Source organism: Berghia stephanieae, chromosome 13 (assembly GCF_034508935.2).
Source record: "Berghia stephanieae isolate SIO BIC M18660-M18661 chromosome 13, UCSD_Bste_1.3, whole genome shotgun sequence".
Classification (NCBI taxonomy): domain Eukaryota; kingdom Metazoa; phylum Mollusca; class Gastropoda; order Nudibranchia; family Aeolidiidae; genus Berghia; species Berghia stephanieae.
In genome coordinates, this window is record NC_088372.1 from 40,125,093 (window position 1) to 40,145,092 (window position 20,000).

Below are 20,000 nucleotides of genomic sequence, written 5' to 3' on the forward strand. Positions count from 1 at the left end.
ATACAGCCCCAAGGGGAAATTTGTCTCAAGGGTCTAGTCCAAGGGAATGCTGGAATAAATCAGGCGTCCGCCGCAGTGCAGCGCCGCAAATTGAGCTAGGGCGAGGTGACTTGCTCAATACCATAGAGCGCAGCGGCGGGTGATCGAACTCGGTACCTTTCGGGTACGAAGCAAAGACAGTGCCTCTGAGCCACGCTCCCCCCCCCCCCCCCCCCTCCATTTGTTTCGTATAGACTTATTTCTGTTGAGTTTGAATGTTTAAAAATAATTCAAGTTTTGTGTTGGTAGGAATCACATGTCGAGAAAATCCAAAAATTGGTCGATAAGGAGAAAATGAGGTTATGAAATGAATAAATAAACGTTATTCGTCTCAAAGGTAATTGGTTTTACAAACCAGAATTATAAGAATGAATAAAAAATAATATTTAAAAAATCTATTTACAAAGTTTTGAAAAGCGATATAGTAAAATAAATAACGATAAAGTAATAGTAAAAGTAAAATTACATCTACTACTGTTTATTCAATTTATAAATCTATTTCTTTATTATTTATATATCTATTTATTTAATATTTATATATCTATTTATTTATTTTTATATGTATATATTCATTTATTTATCTATTTATCTATGTATTTATTTATGAAATATTTATATATTTATGTATTCTTTATCTATTTATGTATGTATTTATTTATTCAATATCTAAACATTTATTTTCTTATTTATCTATTTATGCATGTTTATATTCGTTATTTCTGTATGTTATGTATTACTCTATCTATATCTAATTATTATGATTGGGGTTTTTTCTCTTATTATTTATAGCTGCAGGTTTCATATTATTTTCAGGTCAATGAACAATGAATCAGAATTATACTTGGAATATTATATATATATATATATATATATATATATATATATATATATATATATATATATATATATATATATATAAAGAGAGTGTGAGAGAGAGAGAGAAAGAGAGAGAGAGAGAGAGAGAGAGAGAGAGAGAGGGAGAGAGAGAGAGAGAGAGAGAGAGAGAGAGAGAGAGAGAGAGAGAGGGAGAGAGAGAGAGAGAGAGAGGGAGAGAGAGAGAGAGAGAGAGAGAGAGAGAGAGAGAGAGAGAGAGAGGGAGAAAATAATGAACATGTAATGTTTAAAAAAAAGAGGAAAAAGATTAATTCTATGAATAAACTTATAAAAAAGAAAATTAACAAAATCAGGACAAAATTTGGATATCTCTCATTCCCAGTCTGAGGCTGTATAAAAAAAAAAAAAGAAAAGAACGACAAAAAAAGGTTCGGATTAGAAAACGGAAGTGATCAAGAAATCTTTGATTCAACGCTTCACACGGTTTGGATTCAGTTATATTATCCGATTTAAAGAGATTTAAAAAAATTAATTATGATAAAGTGGGTGTTTATCACTTTCCGCTCGTCCTATTTGTGACCCATCGTCTCCAAACGGTAGTACGTCAGGATGAACCAGATGTTAAAATGACAAAATTAATGTTAAACTAGTAAAAAATAGGAATTGTTGGTGTTTTAGAAGGAAGAAGCTGGAAAGACGTGGAAGGAACTGAGCTGAAAGAGATGCCTGAAGGAACTTTGGTGTCGCCTTCTGTTTCACCAAGGACCCAAGAGAACAATGTAAGGTCAAGTATTCAGCAGGTATAAAATATGATATTTAATTTATTCTCCTCTATAGAGAAATAGACCCTAAAGATAAATTTCCCCTATGGAATGAATAAAGTGAATTTTATTTATTTCATTTTATTATTTATTCAGCAAATTGTTTTAATATTATCTTTAAGAGGTAATATTGACGGGGAGGGGATGGGTCGTTGGGTCGAGGGGTCAATGGGTCGATGGGTCATTGGGTCGATGGGTGGACGTAGGGAAATGTAGTAAGGTCACATAGTCTACCTACGTAACAGTACACTCGATTTATAATTCAGAAAAGTGAGTGGAGAAGGCACTTATGTTGATAATAACAAGAAATGAAGTGAGAAGGAAAGTGACAGAAGACAACAGAGAATAAAAAGAAGTCGGGGAGAAAAGGCTCTAGTTAGACTAAGGTTTGAAGCGACTTTTTGGGGGGTCGTGGATAGCTCATACGGTAGAGTCACAATCTCCCAGGCCAGGCGGAGTTGTCGTACCAGTAAGGTCGCGGGTTCGAGCCCCCATCGCCGCCCCGAGTTTTTATTCTCTGTTGTCTTCTGGCACTTCATTTCTTGTTACACTCAATTTAGCAACATAGATATGTACGCAGACAATTTTGTGGAACTCACTGACTCAAAACGGTAGTACATCGGAGGTGTAATGATACTGAAAATCGACTACAGGGCCCTAATTTGTATTTACGTAGTCCTACAGATATATACCATCAGAAAGAGGCTACGTGGTCTAGTGGTATGACACTCGCTTTCGGATCGGAAGGTCTGGGTTCGAGCCTCGCTCGGCGCATAGTTGTGTCCTTGGAAAAGGCTCTTTACTCACATTCCTGGCCGTTAACAGCGTTGTCTCTGTCGGAAAATATTACAATATCGCCTAACAGGCGTCATGTATCGTTCTACGTGTTACGTGTTGCTGTTGGTCTAAAGGCGAGAAAGGCTCAACATGTTTATATCACTGTAGAATATTCTATCCTTCTCCTCAGTAAAGCATACAAACTCAACCCGAGTCTGATGTATCTGGCTATAATTATTTTTAGCATCTAAATCATTCCGACATAACACCGTTTTGATACGATGGGTCACATACAATGTGCACTTATTTGCAGGTCTGATAACCGAATGTCTTATGGGCTCGTTGTTGTAATTTGGAAATCTCAAAAAAAATGACGCGAGATATTGTCCATTTCAACAATGTTAAACTTGGCTCATAATTGAGTTCGGTTGCCAGGCCTGCATATATGTACACGTCGGTCACATATCATACCGTTGAGATATGATGGGTGACAAATGACAAATAAACAATAGATTTACCTTCCAGTCCGTGTGAGTGCAGATCGTCCCAGCTATCAACTCATCCCACACACAAGTGTATAATTATCTATCTAGAATTGCCACCCAGCAGCTACCACAACCACCACCACCACCACGACTACCACCACAACCGTTATCATTACCATCTCTCTATCTTTGAATCTCCATTAAATGCATGAAAAACGAATAATAATAATGGCCGATATTCTAACAAAGACATGAATTATGAATCGAAATCACCTGCCTGTTATGGCAATAGCAACCAACAACAGATAATAATAATAATATTATTTATTCTTATAATGACTTGTCGACTTACTTGAAGCCAAGAACGTGAAAGCATCCAATTACATTTAGGCTAAAATCATTATGATTCGACTACTACTACGATGCCCCGTGTCTGCCAGAACTGGAACGTGGAACTCTGCGCGTTTGTGACGAATTGAAGAGTTGGCGAGCACGGTGCGAGTTGGTGCCGTCCGCGTCCTGACTCTCGTGTCACGAGTGCACATATTGATGCTATGCGTTTAGGTAAACTATTCACAACATCCACCAGCCGGATTTAACGTATTAACACAGAAAATTGCGTGTAACCTGGAACGTTTTAGTCTGATTGAATTCATTTAATGAGAACTAACCAATGAAATTGCTGTCTGAAAAAAAAAAACAATAACAAAGCGTTGAGTGACGTTAATTCCGTTCCACCTATAACAGTATCTCGCCTTTTTGAATTGTCTTTATAAAAGTTTTTTTTGAAAAATAAAAAATCAATAAAAGTAAACGAAAGTAAGTGCACTTTTTTAACAAAGTATTTTACTTTTAATTTTAAATGTTATGTTCAATTTAGTGGCACAAAACTTACTTGTATAGCGAGATGTGTAAAAGGCTGTAAATATCACACTGAGTGACAGAGAGTGAGCGTAGTGCGGCTGGCGTCAGCAAGCAAGTGCCAACGAACGAACGAGCGCCTCTCACTCCACTCGCCGGTGCCATCGCATAGTCGTTGTTTAGGTCATTATGTTTTGTTTGAGTACACAATCATTATTGTGAGCAAAGTGTGCGCTTATTGGTGCTATGTGTTTAGGTAAAATACTCACAACATCTGACTGCTGGGTATATAGATAGAATGCGCTTGGCCGAGGAGTTCACAACATTGCCATCCGGAAGTATAACGGACCAACACACAAACTCTGTGTAACCATGAACTTTTATAGTCTGGTTAATACAGTGTAGTGAGAACAACTCACAAACGCGGATGGCAAAAACAATAACAAAGGCCTGAGTGACGTCATCTGCATACTATCTATAGATAGAACGAAAATGACGTCACTCTGGTCTTTGTTGTTGTTTTTTTGCCATCCGCGTTTATGAGTAATGCTCACTGAACTGTATCAACCTGACTATAAACGTTCATCGATACACACAGTTTTGTGTGTTGGTCCGTTATACTTCCGGATGGCAATATTATGAGCATCTTAGCCAAGCGCATACTATCTATAGATAGAACGAAAATGACGTCACTATGGTCTTGTTATTGTTTTTTTGCCATCCGCGTTTATGAGTAATTCTCACTAAACTGTAGCAACCCGTAGCCATTGTTAACTTATAGATAGTATGCACTTGGCTAAGAAGTTCACAACATTGCCATCCGGAAGTATAACTGGCCAACACACAAAACTGTGTGTAACCGTGATCGTGTATAGTCTGGTTAATTCAGTTTAGTGAGTATTACTCAGAAAACACGGATGGCAAAAAACAATAACAAAGACCTTAGTGACGTCATCTTCGAACTATCTATAGCCTGACACTTGAACCCACTAGGACTTGGTCATTTTAAAGGTTTGTCACCGTCTAGTGACCTGTCGTTAGTAGTGGTCAAGGAAACAATTGGTCCCATTGGTTGAACTGTTGAATACAACTCAAGATGTGTTTTCTCTTGGAGCCAAAGACTTGTCTTTTCACGTCATTTTTTGGTCAGTGTCAGGCTATAAAAGTTAACGATGACTACGATCAACCAGACTATAGATAGTATGCGCTTGGCTAAGAAGCTCATAACATTGCCATCCGGAAGTATAACGGACCAACACACAAACTCTGTGTAACCATGAACTTTTATAGTCTGGTTAATACAGTTTAGTGAGAACAACTCACAAACGCGGATGGCAAAAACAATAACAAAGGCCTGAGTGACGTCATCTGCATACTATCTATATGTTACCTTGAACGTTTATAGAAGGAACGAAATAGGATTGAATAGTCTGATGTCACGTCGCCCAGCAACGAGCAGCTTGGTTCTAAACAAAGAAAATCGGAACTTTCTATTCTTCATGTTGGCTAGAACTTTTTCACGTGTCATGTGATCAGAATGTATAAAAGTCAAAACATAATCAGATTTATAATGTTTTTCTCCTCTGGATACACTTTTTTGCTCGTCGAAGAAGTATTTCATAAGGGCGTCCGTCGTTGTTCCGATAGTTTAGAACCAGTTACTCGGTTACTATGCGTCATAACGAGGGAAGTGACGTCACGACTGTTGAAGCGTATTGACGTCCCTCAGCTCTTTGTTTTTGTTAATAGACAGCCAATTTGATGATTAGTTCTCATTAATGTATATCAGTCAGACTATAGATAGAACGAAGATGACGTCACTCGGGCTTTGTTGTTGTTTTATATCCTTCTGGCGGATGTTGTGAATATTTTACTTAAACGTATAGTATCAAGTTATTATCTCTGCTTATGTAAAAAAAAATAATTTAAAAAAAAAATACAATGGTATAACATACTATCAATTTTAAGAGGAGATCTAAGGGAAACGATTTCAAAAGAGAAAGAATAATGTTTATCTTTGTTACCTCCCTTTGTTGTAAAACTTAATGTTCTGTTATCGTCGACAGCTCTGATAAACCAAATTGTTATGACTTGTAATAACAGAAAAACTCTCAACTTTAGTATTCAAGGAGGGCTATATATATATATATATATATATATATATATATATATATATATATATATATATATATATATATATATATATATATATATATATATATATATATATATATATATATATATAATATTGAATAATATTGAATTAACTGACTACTCCAACAGTTTTGTTTCAAGCTTATTGGGCAATCTACGGGGAGTGTAATTTTGCTGTTGTTGTTGTTATTATTATTATTATTATTATTATTATTATTATTATTATTATTATTATTATTATTATTATTATTATTATTATTATTATATTATTTTATCATTATTATTATTATTATTATTATTATTATTATTATTATTATTATTATTATTATTATTATTATTATTATTATTATTATTATTAGCGTATGTTGTTTCGTACTTCCTAAGATTATGTATGTATTGGTGTTGAGATTGTCTTGATAGTTTGTCATTGCAAAGAATGTGTTTATTTCTGTGTCACCATACGGATGTGAGTTCAATTCTTTTGTTTAGTGTGGACATGTTTAGAGTTTAGTGATAATGTTGAATTTCTCTTCTAAGCACAGATTGCATAATTTGATTATAACTGTGCGTTTGAGAACGTGGTCCATGTAACATTGTATTGTATACGACATATATATATATATATATATATATATATATATATATATATATATATATATATATATATATATATATATATATAAACCATTTAGAGATATGTTGGTGTTGCATAATGAAGGCAAACAAAACACTTCATAATTTTTTCAACATTATTTTATTCCCCTCGTTGTTAATTGTATAATACATGGAAATATGTTTGATTAAATGAGTGAAATGAAATGACATTAAAAACATAAGTATGTGATTTCAATCCGATGACGTCACATAGAGGATTAGAGCCCAAAAACGTATCTGAGCCAAGACCGTCATTTGCGTGACTCCTCTATGAAATGGGCAAACCACAATCCCAGTTTTACAGAAGATTAGTTGAAAGGAGAAAATATTCATCATTTCCTATTCAAAAGTTCATGGGCATAAAATCTCATATCTTCATAATATACTCCTCGGATGAATTTGAGTTTTGTTTTCTGACCTCCCCCCCCCCCTCTCCACTGTCCACTTAACAGTGACTGGGTTGCTGGGTCTCGCTGAATCTGTCGGGAAGTAATTTGCGATAGACTAGTGTCCTATAAAAAAAAAGGTAGCGAGCAATTGCTATTGTCCGTTTTACATTTTTTTTAAAACGGAATCAACTTCAGCGTCTGATGGTTCTGAAGGACTATTGATTTACTAACAGTTTGACGAGGTTGGTCACATTATCAGATTTGGGACCGATATTGAGAATAAGTGGATCTTAAAGCCAAAGAATTTACGAGAAGTTTTCTAGAGGTCAACAAACTCACGATCTTGTTCAAAAACCAAATCATGACACCAGATCTCATCTTACGAAGGCTTAAAACAAGAATTATTATAACCGTTTGGCTTTTGGAAAAACTTGTCCATTATTATTTCTGTACACTTAGAAACCTTCTATTGACCTTGACCATTATCATCTCAGTACACTCAGATACCTTCTAATGACCTTGTCCATTGTTATTTCTGTGCACTTAGAAACCCTCTATTGACCTTGTCCATTATTATATCTATATATTTAAAAACCTCCATTGACCTTGTCCATTATTATATCTATATATTTAAAAACCCTCTATTGACCTTGTCCATTATTATATCTATATATTTAAAAACCCTCTATTGACCTTGTCCATTATTATATCTATATATTTAAAAACCCTCTATTGACCTTGTCCATTATTATATCTATATATTTAAAAACCCTCTAATGACCTTGTCCATTATTATATCTATATATTTAAAAACCCTCTATTGACCTTGTCCATTATTATATCTATATATTTAAAAACCCTCTAATGACCTTGTCCATTATCATATCTATATATTTAAAAACCCTCTATTGACCTTGTCCATTATTATATCTATATATTTAAAAACCCTCTATTGACCTTGTCCATTATTATATCTATATATTTAAAAACCCTCTATTGACCTTGTCCATTATTATATCTATATATTTAAAAACCCTCTATTGACCTTGTCCATTATTATATCTATATATTTAAAAACCCTCTAATGACCTTGTCCATTATTATATCTATATATTTAAAAACCCTCTATTGACCTTGTCCATTATTATATCTATATATTTAAAAACCCTCTAATGACCTTGTCCATTATCATATCTATATATTTAAAAACCCTCTATTGACCTTGTCCATTATTATATCTATATATTTAAAAACCCTCTAATGACCTTGTCTATTATTATTTCTGTACATTTAAAAACCCGCTAATGACCTTGTCCATTAACATTTATGTACACTTAGAAATATTCTATTGACCTTGTCCATTAAATTTATGTACATTCAGAAACCCTCTAATGACCTTGTCCATTATTATATTATCTGTACACTTGGTAGCCTTCAAACGACTTTGTCCATTTTCATTTCTGTACAGTTAACCTATTAATGGCCAAACTCTGGGAAAACTCAGATTTAAATATTTGACCAAAAAACTCGTTTCTCAAACATCGATCGATTTATGTGACCTTCGTCTTTTCCAGGAAACTGGTCAATCGTGTCAAACAACTTTGTCCATTACTATCGCTGTACACATTAGGAACCCTCAAATGACCTGTACATTCATATTCATATACACATAAAAACCTTTTTATGACTTTGTTCATCTTCATTTCTCTACGCGTAAAAGCGTTCAAAAGCGTCTATTATCATTAATTCAATAAACTTTGAAACTTTCTAATGATAATAATAATAATAATAATAATAATAATAATAATAATAATAATAATAATAATAATAATAATAATGATACATGGCATTTATATCGCGCATTTCCATCACTGTGTGATGTTCAATGCACGTGACAAATAAATATACAAAATGTATAATATATATATATATATATATATATATATATATATATATATATATATATATATATATATATATACATATACATATATATATAAAACATGTATACCACAATGATATCAATATCAGCAGTGTGTGTAACATCGTATCAATGTCATGAAAATGCAACGACCCCACGTACTCACCAACATGTTACGATGGATCGTACCCCAAAGAGTGAATTTAAAGCTAAAAGGGTGAGAAATAGCGACAAGTTGCCATGCAAGAATTTATATTCCCTTTCATAGCAAAGAGAAACCATCCCCAATTTTCATAGTCGAAGCTATTAATGGAACGAAATGGACTCCACTCAGCTCGTTGTTATTGTTTTTAGACAGCCACTACTATGATGGTTCGTTCTCTCTAAAGTCTGTCAGTCAGTTTATAAACGCTAAAGGTTACACATCGTTTTGTGTGTTAGTACGTTATACCCGGCTGGCGGATATTGTGAGTATTTGCCTAAACACATAGCATCAATGCTAGCGATGACTGTCCCGTATCTAGCTCACCCCAACCAATACCGTTTGGAGACAATGGGTCACCCATACAATAATCATTTCTGGACAATGCGAGACCTTCTGATGAAATTCTCCAACTACCATAAACAAAAAATGAATATGATATCTTTAAAAAAGAACAAAATACCCAAACATGGAACGTTTTGGGCTCAAAACTCTTCTTCAGCCAACCACAAACAGCAATGGAAATATAAATACATGATTAAAAAAAAACAAAAAACAAATCGACGGCAGTAATGTATTTATAAAATTGTTGTTGTTGGCTGAAGATTGGGTTTTAGCCCAAAACGTTCCATCTTTGGGTATTTTGTTCTTCCTTGAAGCTGTTATATTCTTTTTTTGTTTATTCCTTTTTACATCCACCTCATCTAGCAGCTTAGTAACCGTTTCACGATCATTTCAGCACACTTAGATGCTCTCCAATGACTTTGTTCAATGTCCTTTTTAAGCAGTTTGAATCATTAGACAGAGCTGCCTTCTTCATTATTGCATAGTTCCACCACACTTCAAATAGTCCCATAGAAAGGTTTCCATCATTCTCACTGCACACTTAGAAGTCTTCTAATGACCTTGTCCAAACCCACGTAGGACAGTGTATGCAGATCCCTCTGGGAGAGCTTTGGTTGGAACACGTAAAAAATAACACCAACCACCATGGAGGAAAACAGAAGAAATTCCACTCTTGTGTATTGTTCATGGGTGTTCACTGGTGACAAGAACAGAAGAAAAGAAATGAGTGATTTGAGTAACAATTTGCAAACAAGCTTCGATTTTACAGTATCTTTATACAGACCTGCCAACTTGTAATGTTAAAAATTCGTAGTTTTCAGAGGGAAGAAATAGAAGTCACTTGAATTAACTTTAGAAATTAATAGTTTACCTTATCAGTATTAAATATGCCTTCAAAACCCTGAATAGATGCTTTGTAGCACTGACGTTTTCTTTTAAACACATTGTATTGAATCAAAAATGTTTATCTATTTCTGCTGTTGAAGTCAAAAAATTCGTATTTTTACAAATGTTTCGTAGTAGAAGGCAGGTCTGCATATATTAATTTTTGTTGTTTTCACCAAGAGAATAAAAAGTAGTCTTTCAGAACCAAACGGCCCAGTTGTCTGACGTCAGAGGGAATCGCCTATTGTCCAAAGTGAGCAACAACCAAACGAGTAGTCTTTTAGAGCCATTGGGCCCATGGAGACGGAGTTTTTCCCGGTTTCTATAGCGTTAAACGGACAGTAGCAATTGCTTACCATTTTTTGGTTGGACGCTAGTGTTTATCGCAAAGTATTTTCCGTCGGATCTAACTGACCTAGCTACCCAATCACTGATGGGTGGACGTGGGGGTGAAAAGAATATCGACTTCACCCAGCTCAAACCAGCTCCCTTTACGTGCTCTACCAACTGAGCTATCGGGGGCCCCTTACAACAAGAGAGCCGTGACAGAATGTCCCTTAGGATTTAATAATTCCAGAGTCGCGTAGCTGAGACAAAACTCTTGGTCATCAAAAGCACTAATATGGCTGAATTTTAAACTAAATTAACTTGTCCATTTATATAACGCAATCTCCACTAAACGTGCTGAGAGCGTTTTACAAGAGATCCCGAGTTAAAAGGAAACACTTAACATGTAGATAGGACGAGACACGACGCTTGATAGACGACATTGCAATTTTTTTCCCGACAGAATCAACGCTGTTAACGGCCAGATACTCATTTTACACCTGAGTCGGTGAAAGAATGTGAGTAAATGGCCTTTCCCGAGGACTCAACAGTGCGCCGCTCAGAGCGGGACTCAAACGAGCATCGGCCCTCCCGTCCGAAGACGAGTGTCATACCACTAAACCATATAGCCGCATATAAATAGATTTAAACAGTCCTTCGAATTTGGGTTTGCCGGTTTTTACTGTATATACTTCACCCATAACAGAAATTAAGACCTACCTGCTTTCTTGTATGAAAATAAACTGTCGGCACTGGAAGTTCGTGATTCAACCCAATCTTTGAGAAACAAGAACAGTCCAATCACCAACATAACACATGCCGCAAGGGACGTCATCCAGTCAGGCCTTCCAGCAGAAGGGGACATAACTAACGCCTCAAGAAGCAACGCTATGACGTGGAAGAGGGAAGCGAAAACAACGTTGTAAGACTTGAGAATTCTTGTTGTGACGTAAACTAACCCAGTGGAGAGAATAGTCGATGTTAAGGCACAGAAAGTCGGCCCAATCCACACGGGCGATAAGACACTGTAAACAAAGCCTATCACGCAACCACATGACACGATGAACCCCGTGACCACGCTGGTTCCACGGGCCGTGATTGTGACTTTTTCATAGTATATCAAATGCCTCATTACGATATTTCTCAAAACTAATCCAAAACAGGAGAGGGCCTCGATCAGGGAAGTTCTTTCCGATTTCATCAAAGTACCGAGACTCATGGTAAGGAAAGAGCACCCCAAACTGACGGAGAGTAACCCAATCCAACTGTACGTTCGACCCGGAAGTGACGTCACAATCCATAAACCGATCATGGCGAGAACTGGTTCCGAGAAAGCCGCGGCGAGATAGCCCTGAGCGTTGCCCATACTTGAAAGGTAAGCGTGCAAGAAGGCACTTCCAACATGGCCGACTGCTATGATGATGAGAGCCTCTCGTGTAGGGATTTCTCCTTTGGGTGTTTCTGCCACAAGAAGAGACATGGCGGCCACGATTTGTGCGAGTGTAGCAAACGCTGTGATAACCAAAGGGGTGAGTTCATTGGTGTCACCTGGAAAGAGGTTTAAAAAAACAAAAAAATGGTAGTATGTGACCCATCGTTTCAAAACAGTATTGTGACCGGGATAAAAAGAGAATTAAAAGGTAAGAAATTAGGGTGATACAAGAGAAGAAGAACGTTTGTTTGTCTATGGGAAAGAGTGAGTAAATGAAACAGAGAGTGAGAGAGGAAGAGAGAGGGAGAGAGAGAGAGAGAGAGAGAGAGAGAGAGAGAGAGAAAGAAAGAAAGAGAGGGAGAGTGAGAGGGGGGGGGGGGGTTAGAGAGAGAGAATTTGGCAGGTATAAGAGTTGTTTTGTTTTGTTTTTTAATATGTGATTAGTTTTGTTATGCTTTTAGATGGTCTACTTCTGTGTCATTGTTTGTCCTTCTTTTTATTTATTTGCTTAATTATTTTCAGTAGTTCATTAGTCTATGGCAATACCCAATGTAAATTTCCAGAAATGGATAAATAATGTTCATCATAGATGAATTAATAATTGTAAAAAACCTATTAAGATAACATTTAACTCTTAAGCTTGGCTGAACAAACGAGATACTAAAGACATCGATATTGATGGGTTCTTTTTCTTTTTGACTGAGTATTTTAAAAACTAAATTATATGCTCAAATTGCCTCACAGGGAGTTCCAAGCCAACCGCAACACTTAATATATATATATATATATATATATATATATATATATATATATATATATATATATATATATATATATACTGGCAAGGATCTCGGATTACATCTGAATGCGATGAGAGCATGTGAGCAAAGGACCACCCATAGCGGGACTCGAACCCTGGACAAACTGATCTGAAGACAGTGTCATACCATAAGACAACAAGACCTCGATTGGTGTCAGAGAAGATTATCCAGGCATTTGAAACGTTTTTTTTTTTTTTAAATTTATTTAAACCACTTTTTTGGGAGGAGGAGTTATTTTGACCCCAAATATCCTAGATCAATCCATTACCACAAAAGGCTTAAAATAGTCCTTAACGAGCTAATAAAAAAGCCTTAAAACCGTCCTTAAAGACCCAATCAAATAAGCATTTAAACTGTCCTTAAATACCCAATAAAAATGTCTTAAAGCCGTCCTTAAAAACCCAATCAAAAGAAGTCTTAAAACCGTCTAGATTTTTATTCTAGATCGTCAATGAATTGTTACACGAATGGTGGATTACCTGTGGCTTCACGAATGAGGGCCGCTTGTTCCCTCAGGGAGGCATTGAGAGCCAGGGTGAGCACCAGAGAGGCAGCAACCATTCCTGGGCATCGCCATGATCTTTTGTCGTGCTCCCTGGTGAAACATAAAACGTGATTAAAGAGGGAACAAAACAAAGTGAGATATCAAAAAATTGGATTAAAACTCATTGAAAGTGTAAAACCAGTCCTCTGGAGGACTGAATACACACCTCGTGTAACTGTTCTCCTGGTGGACTGAATACATACGTTGTGTAACTGTTCTCCTGGTGGACTGAATACATACGTTGTGTAACTGTTCTCCTGGTCTCAGAGTGATGGAATCTTATTACCTAGTCTAAATATATCCTGGTCGTCGGAAAAGATCATCCATCCTGGCTGTTTTAAGTCCCGTAATCCTAATAATTTGCCTATACATCCTGCTACTGAAATATTATAATAGTATGCACCTTATGATTCAATATGTAACATATTCATTATTAGTCCTTTGAAGAAATTGTGACATACATACTTCGAAGGAGTTTGGAACCGGAAGAGTAGGTGTTGTGACGTCACGACTTCTCTGCCAATAATTTGGAAGGTAAAATTATGAAGGCATCCTATTATTAATGCGTTTCAATATCTTGAGAAGAGAAATGGTCAAAATGGTAGCTGTATGATGATGATGATGATGATGATGATGATGATGATGATGATAACGATGATGATGAAGATGATGATGATGACGATGACCATGATGATAATGATGATAACGATGATGATTATTAACATTTGTATAGCGCATAATCATAACTAGGTAAAGCGCTTTGAGCACGTTTAGTAGATTTTGCGCTATAAAAAAGCTTAAGTTTTTTTGTTTGTTTGTTTTGTTTTTTAGGTCATGTTCTATGTCCTACATATTTAAAAGTAGGCCACTCTAAATAACAGTCACACACAACACACACACACACACACACACACACACACACACACAGGCACGCACTCACCCACCCACCCACACACACACACATACACACACACACACATATATATATATATATATATATATATATATATATATATATATATATAAACATTATATATACATACATACACGCATATCCATCAACACATGCGCGTACACAAATAAAACCTTACCATTGCACTCATATACATATTCACCTACATACCAGTATAAAAACAAATACATAATTCATATATATGCGAATAAATTACTAAGCTCCCACCCCCCCCCCCCCCCCCAACCCACACACACACACACACACACACACACACACACACACACACACAAACACATAAAAAAACATACTTATGCACTCATATACATATTCACCTACATACCAGTATAAAGACAGACACATAATTCACACATATGCGAATAAATTCCCCCCCCCCCCCCCCCACCCTCTCGCGCGCACACACACACACACACACACACACACACACACACACACACACACACACATCACGCATGCTCGCGGACGTGCATGCAAACATATACATATACCTACCCCTCCCCGCACACACACACACACACACACATACAATAAAATCAACCATCAACTCACAGTTCGGTCATTGCGAGTATCACAGTTTTCATGGCAGTCTTTTCACCCTTTGGACTGGACCTGAGGAAGAGAGGTGGACATAACGAAAATGTCATATTGTTTTGTTTTTGTTTTTGTTGTTGTTGTTTTTTTTAAATAAAAAAATGAGCTTTTATATCGGGCAATACCCACTAAACGTACTCAAAGCGCTTTACAAAGGGTCCCTGACCAACAGCAACACGTAACATGTAGAACGAGACACATGAGTACGGTGAGGGAATGTGAGTAAAGAGCCTTTTCCAATGACTTAGCAATGTGCCGAACGAGGCTCAACCTCAGGACCTTCCGATCCGAAGGCAATTTTCATACCACTAGACCACATAGCCGAGGGCACTTAAGTTAATATAATAGGACATGGAAACAATAGAAAAGTAACAGAGGACTCTGGAAAATAGTATAATCTGTAAATATATGAATATATAATTCGAGATTTTGCTAGCCGACAAGACGTAACAAATACTTTACTGCCGCCTGTATGAATTTTAAGCGATATATTCATGGTTTTTACTGGGGGTTTTTTTTTTTTGTTTTGTTATTGGCTGAAGAAGGGATTTGAGCCCGAAACGTTCGTGTTTGGTATTTACTTATTTTTCAAAGCGATCATAATGTAGATGGTCGGCGGATCAAACCTCTGAAGTCTCGATTTGCACAATCGGCGGATCAAACCTCTGAAGTCTCGATTTGCACAGTCGGCGGATCAAAGCTCTGAAGTCTACCAGGGTACGAGCTTTGCGCACCAATTTTTATGTAATTTTCGTAATTTTCGGCGGATCAGACTAAATAAAACACGGTGCGCAAAGTTCGTATGTAGACTTCCGAGGTTTTGATCCGCCGATCGTGAAATTCGAGACTTCAGAGGTTTGATCCGCCGACCTCTATATTCATTTTGTTCACTAGTTTAAAAACAAAAAACAAAACACCATTATAACCACTCTTCTAATATTTTCTCAGCCCTAAGAAGAAGGAACGACATTGTTGATGTCACTCAGCTGTGTGTTACAGTATTTGTTTTTAGACAGCCATTTTGGTGATTAGTTCTCACTAAAATTATATCAGACTAGATATAAACGTTCGAGCTTACACACAGTTTTGTGAGTTAGTACGTTTCATCTGACTGACGGATTTTTGTGAGTATTTTACCATAACGCATAGCATCAATAAAAGTTCAAGGTTTCAGTTTTGTGGATTTCCTTCGGGTGGATTTTTGTGAGTATTTTACCTAAACGCATAGCGTCGATTGCACACTATGAAATTTTCACCTGTGTCTGTAACTGATATAATCTATCGATCTTTATTCATTATTTTGTTTAAATAAAAATAGTAATACTAGAGCATTGAAAAGGATAAGAACATTTACATAGTGCAAATACCCACTAAACTGCTCAAAGTGCTTTACAAGGGGTCATTAGCCAACAGCAACTTAACATGTAGAACGGGACGTGACGCCTAGTTAGGAGATATCACTCCTTCTTTCGGACAGAGACAACGTTGGTAACGGCGAGGTACTCATTTCATACCTGAGTACGGTGAGAACTGTGAGTAGAGAGCCTTTTCCAACGACTTAATATGCACCGCTGAGAGAGGGATTCGAACCCTGGACCTTCCTGTCCCAGGGGGTTGTCATCCAACTGGATCACATTGCCGCACACTATGATAATAAATAGGCTGCATACATACTCACCCACCAACGTATACAAGAATAACGCAATAGTTATCCACACACAAACAAAAAACAATAGTTATCCCCACACAAAAAAAAAACAAAAAAAAACAATAGTTATCCACATACACAAACAAATAACAAAAAAACAATAGTTATCCACATACACAAACAAATAACAAAAAAAAACAATAGTTATCCACATACACAAACAAATAACAAAAAAACAATAGTTATCCACATACACAAACAAATAACAAAAAACAATAGTTATCCACATACACAAACAAATAACAAAAAAAACAATAGTTATCCACATACACAAACAAATAACAAAAAAAAAACAATAGTTATCCACATACACAAACAAATAACAAAAAAACAATAGTTATCCACATACACAAACAAATAACAAAAAAAACAATAGTTATCCACATACACAAACAAATAACAAAAAAACAATAGTTATCCACATACACAAACAAATAACAAAAAAAACAATAGTTATCCACATACACAAACAAATAACAAAAAAACAATAGTTATCCACATACACAAACAAATAACAAAAAAACAATAGTTATCCACATACACAAACAAATAACAAAAAAACAATAGTTATCCACATACAAAAAAAACAATAGTTATCCACATACACAAACAAATAACAAAAAAACAATAGTTATCCACATACACAAACAAATAACAAAAAAAACAATAGTTATCCACATACACAAACAAATAACAAAAAAAACAATAGTTATCCACATACACAAACAAATAACAAAAAAAACAATAGTTATCCACATACACAAACAAATAACAAAAAAACAATAGTTATCCACATACAAAAAAAACAATAGTTATCCACACACACAAACAAATAACAAAAAAAAACAATAGTTAACCACATACACAAACAAATAACAAAAAAAACAATAGTTATCCACATACACAAACAAATAACAAAAAAACAATAGTTATCCACATACACAAACAAATAACAAAAAAACAATAGTTATCCACATACAAAAAAAACAATAGTTATCCACACACACAAACAAATAACAAAAAAAAACAATAGTTATCCACATACAAAAAAACAATAGTTATCCACATACACAAACAAATAACAAAAAAACAATAGTTATCCACATACACAAACAAATAAAAAAAAAAAACAATAGTTATCCACATACACAAACAAATAACAAAAAAAAACAATAGTTATCCACATACACAAACGAATAACAAAAAAAAACAATAGTTATCCACATACAAAAAAAACAATAGTTATCCACATACAAAAAAAAACAATAGTTATCCACATACACAAACAAATAACAAAAAAACAATAGTTATCCACACACAAAAAAAAACAATAGTTACCCACATACACAAACAAATAACAAAAAAAACAATAGTTATCCACATACACAAACAAATAACAAAAAAAACAATAGTTATCCACATACACAAACAAATAACAAAAAAACAATAGTTATCCACATACACAAACAAATAACAAAAAAAAACAATAGTTATCCACATACACAAACAAATAACAAAAAAAACAGTAGTTATCCACATACAAAAAAAACAATAGTTATCCACACACACAAACAAATAACAAAAAAACAATAGTTATCCACATACACAAACAAATAACAAAAAAACAATAGTTATCCACATACACAAACAAGTAACAAAAAAAAACAATAGTTATCCACATACACAAACAAATAACAAAAAAAACAATAGTTATCCACATACACAAACAAATAACAAAAAAACAATAGTTATCCACACACAAAAAAAACAATAGTTATCCACACACAAAAAAAACAATAGTTATCCACACACAAAATAAACAATAGTTATCCACATACACAAACAAATAACAAAAAAAAAACAATAGTTATCCACATACACAAACAAATAACAAAAAAACAATAGTTATCCACATACACAAACAAATAACAAAAAAACAATAGTTATCCACATACACAAACAAATAACAAAAAAACAATAGTTATCCACACACAAAAAAAAACAATAGTTATCCACACACAAAAAAAACAATAGTTATCCACACACAAAAAAACAATAGTTATCCACACACAAAAAAACAATAGTTATCCACATACACAAACAAATAACAAAAAAACAATAGTTATCCACATACACAAACAAATAACAAAAAAACAATAGTTATCCACATACACAAACAAATAACAAAAAAACAATAGTTATCCACATACACAAACAAATAACAAAAAAACAATAGTTATCCACATACACAAACAAATAACAAAAAAACAATAGTTATCCACATACACAAACAAATAACAAAAAAAAACAATAGTTATCCACATACACAAAGAAAATAACAAAAAAAAAAACAATAGTTATCCACATACACAAACAAATAACAAAAAAAAACAATAGTTATCCACACACAAAAAATTTAGATTTTTCTATAATTCAAAGCAAAACAGACGTTACATTTGAAAACGGCGTCACAACGGAACAAATCACTTGTTTCAACTTATAGAAGGAACGAAATTGACGTCACTCTGTTCCTTGCTGTTGTTGTTAGCCTGCCTTTTTCATGCGTGGTTCTCATTAAATTGTATCAATCAGACTATATAAACTTTTATGGTTACACGACATAGTCTTGTGTGTTGGTACACGGTATATCCGACTGGTGGATGTTGTGAGTAACTATCGCATAGCAAGAATAGAGGAACGTTAGTAACACAAACACTTACACGCATGCACTAACACCGACGTGTGGTTATTTGAAGGTCTGATAACCCAAATTGTTATGGACTCATTGATGTCATGGAAATACTCTCAAACCAACGCAAAATACTTCTATTTAGCACAACAATAATTAGGCCTATAAATGTGTTTGGTTATGAGACGTGTAAATATGCGCATATTGACTAACACACCAAATTTTAAGCATACCTACACACGAAATACGAATGCGTCAACACAACGCTACAAATGAACACAAAAGATTTGGTTTCACTCCTTTGCTTGTGTCTGAATTGGATCAACTTGAAATAAAAGCAACACACAGATTGTATCGATAATAAATCGATATTTTTATCGACTGTTTACATCCGGGTCAACGCCACTCCTTCTAATCAACGTCATGAAACAGCTGTGAGTTTGGATTTTATTGTTCGTGGATTTAACCAGTTAATGCAGTCCTGCCGACAAAAGAAATATTTGAAAATTTGGCCAGAAAACTCGTCCTTCAAATATCAATCGGTTTAA

The 20,000-nt window shown here is 34.9% G+C and overlaps 2 protein-coding genes across 8 annotated transcripts in view; both read right to left on the reverse strand.

Moving 5' to 3' along the window:
• LOC144958656 (putative serine carboxypeptidase CPVL) overlaps positions 1-3,437 on the reverse strand; it is a 36,926-nt gene extending 33,489 nt beyond the window's left edge. Inside the window, exon 1 of the mRNA XM_078890770.1 lies at positions 3,309-3,437. The gene's annotated coding sequence lies outside the window, so the exon portion shown is untranslated. The remainder of the gene's footprint in view (positions 1-3,308) is intronic.
• Positions 3,438-9,022: 5,585 nt separating this feature from the next.
• Positions 9,023-20,000, reverse strand: part of LOC144958645 (uncharacterized) — a 30,005-nt gene continuing 19,027 nt past the window's right edge. For 3 of the 7 annotated variants that reach the window (XM_078890750.1, XM_078890749.1, XM_078890747.1), the window contains exons 2-5: positions 15,014-15,073; positions 13,427-13,542; positions 11,415-12,242; positions 9,023-10,179 (exon numbers count right to left, since the gene is read on the reverse strand). In XM_078890750.1, coding sequence (XP_078746876.1) covers positions 10,013-10,179; positions 11,415-12,242; positions 13,427-13,542; positions 15,014-15,045 — 1,143 coding nt within the window. In that variant the 5' untranslated portion in view covers positions 15,046-15,073 and the 3' untranslated portion in view covers positions 9,023-10,012. The other 4 variants (XM_078890752.1, XM_078890753.1, XM_078890754.1 and 1 more) reach the window with 4 other exon arrangements.